Genomic DNA, 6199 nt, shown 5'->3' with positions numbered 1-6199 from the left:
CAAATGGTGTTAAACCAGACGAGTTTTTAAAAGAGAAATGAACTCGTCTGAGCCCATACATGGTGACATGTAACACAGAGTTTGTACGTATAGACTTATTAATGTTTTGTAATTTGGTACAGTTTCTGTTGATATTAAAACATCTGATTTCCAATCTAATTTTATTCAGTCATTCATACTTATCCTCTCTTCATTGTAATCTAATATATACTTAAGAGCAAAGATCCGATGGAAGACTTCCTCTTCAAAAAGTCTCTGATCTCAGGGCTTGCTCAGGTGTGTCTACAGTGTTACACAGGGTGATTTCAAGATTACGGCATGGAAATAATTACAAAGCAGTAATAAAAGCAATACTGGCGTCAGAACAAGCTACTCAGGACTGTCCTGACATTCAACACTTATTGTTTCACATTGTCATTTTATCATGATTGGTAGTTTCCCTTTTTTTGATTCTGAATCTTTTTCCTGCAAAGAATTGTTGTTTTTGGAATCAAATACAGAATCTATTTAATTCCAGACTTATTATTGGCCTCTTGATGGTAGATTTGAAACTTTCCCAGTAAGTAGAAAAAATAGCATTTCAGAGGTCCTTTCTTTTATTTGCAGAGACTACAGAAACTGAGGCTGTTGACTGAAGCATGCAGACAGTTACTCAATCACTCTGTGCATTTCCGGTTCCCAGGTTACTGACGGGGAATGCTCAGTGACTCTGCATGCATGTGTGTGTGTGTGTGTGTGTAAGGGACCATCAATCAATCAAACCAATCAATCAAATTTAATTTGCATAGCTCATATTCACAAATCACAATTTGTCTCATGTGACCAAGTTCATGCTCCCATCGAGACAAGAAGTGGAACAAGGTGTCTTTAACTTTCAGGTGCTCGAAGGAATTGAACAACTTTCAATGTTTTCAATGCTTTTCCTCACGTCGCTCTCCTTCTGTTACTTGAACGAAGTATTGGGTCACTGGCACCCATGGGATCACGTATCTGGAGCAACCCCAATCTTCCTATTTTCAGACTGACGTACAATCACTTCATCTTTACTCATCTAATTAGAAATTATCTTTTGGTCTTGATCTCTGTATCCATTAACAAGATTCTCCTCAAACACCATGTGCTACTTTCCTTCATTATTATATGTATAGATTTTATTTACTTTACCTTTATTAATGATATTAATGTCAGTTTTGAATTATCAGAGGGTTTGTGTTGGCTGATGAATTGAAGCCACATCCATTTTCTGTTCTTCAATAAGCTCTCACACTGGCCCTGCTCTGGTTGACTTGTTGTCATTAATATTGCATGTGTTGGTGGAGAAATAGGCCAAAATCTTTTGTGCTGTTTCTTTGTCTTTAAATATTTATACCTGCCACTATTTTCCTGGTTGTGGTCCACTGCTGTCAGACTGTGGTTTTGGTTCTGTGGAACTCAGGTTGGACTAATCAACTTAATGGAGAGGTATATTGACGCACTCATTATTTTGCCTTTCCACGATTATAATATTGATTTGACCTTCAGAGTTTTTACTTGATCAGTTTATTATATCTCAGGTGCCATTGTTGTAGTTTTCAATCTTTATACATATGCATGCCATTCGTTTTTTTTATGAATGGATGTGAATTTAAAGTGTGAAAAAGCTTTTTTCCACATATATCTGTCACACAAAGTATTGGTGGAACAATCTGCTCAGTCTGACACAAAGCTTTGAAATGTCCCCTTTACCTTTACTTAAGTTAATTCTAAGATATGTATTGAATGCATGTGTTAAGTGTCTGCAGAGCTTCTTCTTTACCTGCAGGGTAAAGGTCGACTGCGGGTGGATGATCACACAGACACTGCACACTTTCCTTCTCTTTTCTGTGTGAAACAATACATATTTTCAGTTCACAGCTGCTATTTCAGGTTTAGGATTGAAAAAGCCCTGACCTCAATGTGCAACAAATGCCATGAGCAAATACGCTAAGTGTTTGTTGTATGACACTTTGTTTGAACCCTTTAAACCCAAGCGCCTAATGAAGTGCTGGTGAACAAACAGACATGCAAAGAGGAACTGTCATGTTTTCAGACCTCAGCATGTGTGGCTGAGCTCACAGTGAGATCTCTGGTGGCATTATCTACTGCTGCCCCCTGCTGGATAAAAGAGACACTTAACCCAAATGTTGCCACTATCGCAAACAATGGAGACACATTCTGTTTGCCATCAACAGAATACCTGTTCGAAGTAATACCATGCACAGCAACAACCCTTCAATATGTTCTGAATTTGTGAAGCTCATGGTTGTTGCTACTAACATCATATGTTATGATTAGATATCTCAGTCAGCACATTTAGGGAGAGACATAATAATGTGGATTCAATGAGTCATCCAATTCAATGCACATGAGGACTTAACCAGGAGCGTTTTTTTTTCAAAAGTAGTATTTATACTTTATATTAATACTATATATACTGTATATTGTAAATGTATGATTTCAAGGGTGTTCATTTTACTTTGACCAATTATAGTTTTTACGACAAGATGATAAATAATAACATGAGGGTATACAAAATAAGTGGTAAAAATATCAAGTTAAATGAGGGGGAAGAGAGGAACAATGGCTAAATATATAACAATACAAGTAAGATACAAAAATGAAAAATAAAATCCAAGTGAAAAAATAGACAAAAGGTAGTATTGGACATGACAAATTAATATTTCACATGATATTAACAACGCACCCTACTACGAAATCATATCACATAAAGGTTTTAAAGGAGTTTATTTTTATACGTATCTATATACATAAACATTTACAATGCACTATATGCAAGAGGTACAATCCATAATAACACTATCAGTATGGCCAATAAGAAAAAGGTAGAAAAGCTGCACAGTACTTGATGATTGTGTGCTTGAGAAATGATGTGGTTTGACAGTGTGAAGGATCCCTTGTGTTACAGAGCAGATAACGCCTTCAGGTTGGTTATTTAAGAGAAGTGATGGGTGTTCATGTTTGAACAGTGGAGAGGAAGTGTGTTTCCTTCGGCTCAGATGACAAACGATTGCAGATTATAGGTAGTTTAACAAAGGTTTTTTTCTTAGCAGTGTTCATAATGTCCAAGTGGTTAAATTGTAATTACATCCAGCAATGTATACAGCATGAAAAAAGGCATTCATAAAAAATGGCACAATAGTATATTCTTATGTTACTGGAGAGTAACAGAACTGTTCATAATACTAGAAGGTTACAGTATACAAGACTAGATTTTAGAAAAAGCAAATGTTATCAAGGTCTTTTGTGAGGACATGACAGTAGTACAGTACTGTGATAACATGAAAACAAATGAGGAGTACAATTTCATTTCAGGCACATTCATCATCAGTTGCAAACTGCACTGCATTCAACAGGATGGAAATAACTGGCACTTGAGAACTGTGCATGTCAAACTGTGAAAGGATTTAAAAAACCTACAGATTCAAATACAAAGCAAGTTCTCATGAGTGTAGAGGGACTGTTGACTGGCTGTCATGCTGAGGGTCAATCCATCGCTCTGTAGATTCAATACAAGAGTGTATTTTTACTGTGTAAAAACACCACGAGAAATATTATGTACGCACACTACGATGATTAAAATGACCTCTTACTCAGAACACAGTGTAACACAAATACACATATAATCATAAAATTCATTTCAGTATCTGCATCAGTAGTGTATACATCGGAATATATATTCAGAATGCCAAATATATATTCAGAATACCAGACATCTCTCTAAGATATTTTACCTTTAATGAGCTGTGAAAACTACTGAGGAGCATTGGTTGTTTTTGATCATTTTGCAGGAAAGTAACCTTGAAAATATCCCTTGGATTACAACAGAGTTGTGATGTGACGATCTCCTTCAGAACCAAAAGAGTAGCTCAGAATTCAGTGGAGACGCCGGTCAAAGACGCCAAAATACAGCAAAGAGATTTTAACAGGATGGCGCTTGTACAATGTTGAAGCTGAGGGAATAAAATGTTCTCCTTATAATGTTCTGACCGGCAGCCTCGTGTAAGACGCCCCTGGTGATCATTGTGTCGTGTTATATTCCACAACAGGCCAGACATGATGACTCCTCACCAGATGCAGCAGGTAGCTATGTTGTGCTCCACAGAGGAGTTCTAGCAGCCACACACAGCAGTCTCACTGAGCAGGTGCTATAAAACAGTAGCTTCCTCCATGGCATTCACCCACCTGGAACAAAAGGAAGTGGGACATTAGACCTAAAGGGGCATAGCAACTGTTATGCTGCTTTCCTTAAACCTTATGGAAAGTGCCTTATTTGAACTGATTATCATAAAGACAAGCCACTCTCTCTGTTCAGAAATGTTTTACACAGTTACACACTTTAGTAAGATGACAATCAATTTCAAAATAGTATTTTAACAACAAATCGCATTTAATGAGCATCTAGACACTGATTTGTTTTCTTAATATATATCTTTGTTTTAGAACTTGATGTTTTATGGTTTACTGTCCTTTTACTTACTTTTACTTTAACTTACAAGAGATATTCACCATCCAACAATTTTTTGGGCATTTCTTCCTCATCAAATGAACTTTGTAACTTCACTTACCAAGTGTTGTAGGTACTTTGTACAGCCCCACTGTTGAATCATACTGATATCAATGAGTTTAAAAATATGAAAGATATATCAATTGATTATATCAGTTACTTCAATTGTAAGGGATTCTGCTGCAACACTGTTTACCCCTGAAACTCCAAAAGTGTTTTGTGGACTCAAGCACTTCACCAACTCCTATATCTGCATAGTGGTGAACATTATCCAACGATTCAGATGCCTCCTGTCTATCACATACAGTTCCCTGGTGGTCTAGTGGTTAGGATTCGGCGCTCTCACCGCCGCGGCCCGGGTTCGATTCCCGGTCAGGGAACACACACTTTTCATATGATCCATACAGTAATTAATCAACTACTTTAACACACTCCTGACCTGCGGGCAGTCTGTTGATCTTCAGCCCTGAAACTGTAGTAGAGGGTTTTCTTGTGGTACAGATGGAACACGTTGCTGCTCTCCTCCCCCTCTGGTCTCTCTGTCAGCTTCACGGTGAAACCCTGCAGAGGGAGACTCTCCGCAGCCACTTTATCCTGAGAAAACCATAGTGAAGACGACAAACACATACAAATCAATAACACAGATTTTGCAGTCAATAGCAATATTGCAAGTGATAAATCTTTAATGTGTCCAGAAGAAAATAGCGGCAAACTGATGAGAACTTGTCCAAAGAAAAGGAGAGAGCACAGAGAATCCCTATATATAAGTCACATTAGTCCTGCCCAGGAGGAAAGGCTGAACACTGCAAACATATGAGTTCAATAGTTCTGCACTGTGTTGGCCAGAAGGGAAGAAGAAGAATAGATATATGCTCGTGAGGAGATGCCTCTGGGATCCTTGTGTGGATATGACATGCGTATGAGAGAGTGTCTTGGGGCTGGTGTGGGAGACTCTGTGCCCCCTCACCTCACGGGCTGTGAAGGTGTAGAGCACCTTGTCTTTGAGGAGGAACCACAGCCGCTTCCACTTCCTCTTGCTCTTCTTTCGGCGCTGCAGGCTGCCACTCATGGTGGAGCCCTCCACGCCGAGCGACACCTGATGAAATTCATTAAATACAGGAGACACACATCAATAGGCAGAATTCATGTGGATAGATACAGAGGGTTGACAATATAAGTGGGTAGATCACAGAAAAAATGAAAATTCACTCATGATCACATTCATATTCAGCTCGAAAACTACATCATTTACACCATGTTTTTAGCAAAATGCTCCGACATCCTCCTCTGGAGCCTTGTTCACGTTTGCTCAAATACCGCACACACACTACACACAATGTGTACAAGCTCTCACCCAAGGGCAAGTGCTGGGTGCACGGTAGCATTGCTACTCCTGGTAGTGGACATTTAGGCTTAAAACATGGTGTAAATGACAGCGGTTTGGAATTTGAATGTCGGACATTTGGATGACACCACAGGAGCAGAATGGAGACATTTAACAGGGGGTCCATTGTGTTACATTTCTGTTATTATGAAGATGTAGCCATAGACATTGCACATTACATCTCCTATGCACATTGTTTGAATTGCCGTTATATTTCACTTTGATCGGTCATCTGTTATCTTATTCTTTATTTTAATTATGTTTATTTTTCA

At 38.4% G+C, this 6199-nt stretch overlaps 1 protein-coding gene and 1 non-coding gene across 3 annotated transcripts in view; one reads left to right on the top strand and one right to left on the bottom strand.

The window, feature by feature from the left end:
• Positions 1-2744: 2744 nt before the first annotated feature.
• fgd5a (FYVE, RhoGEF and PH domain containing 5a) overlaps positions 2745-6199 on the bottom strand; it is a 33291-nt gene continuing 29836 nt past the window's right edge. Inside the window, exons 19-21 of one of the 2 annotated variants that reach the window (XM_020087141.2) lie at positions 5511-5639; positions 4983-5137; positions 2745-4221 (exon numbers count right to left, since the gene is read on the bottom strand). In XM_020087141.2, the coding sequence (XP_019942700.2) occupies positions 4185-4221; positions 4983-5137; positions 5511-5639 (321 nt within the window). In that variant the 3' untranslated portion in view covers positions 2745-4184. The remainder of the gene's footprint in view (positions 4222-4982; positions 5138-5510; positions 5640-6199) is intronic. The other variant, XM_020087142.2, reaches the window with a different exon arrangement.
• Positions 4852-4923, top strand: trnae-cuc (transfer RNA glutamic acid (anticodon CUC)). The gene has a single exon. It is a non-coding gene; the product is annotated as a tRNA-Glu (tRNA).

The sequence above is a fragment of the Paralichthys olivaceus genome, chromosome 2 (assembly GCF_024713975.1).
Source record: "Paralichthys olivaceus isolate ysfri-2021 chromosome 2, ASM2471397v2, whole genome shotgun sequence".
NCBI classification, from domain to species: domain Eukaryota; kingdom Metazoa; phylum Chordata; class Actinopteri; order Pleuronectiformes; family Paralichthyidae; genus Paralichthys; species Paralichthys olivaceus.
This window is presented reverse-complemented; position numbering and strand designations above follow the sequence as displayed.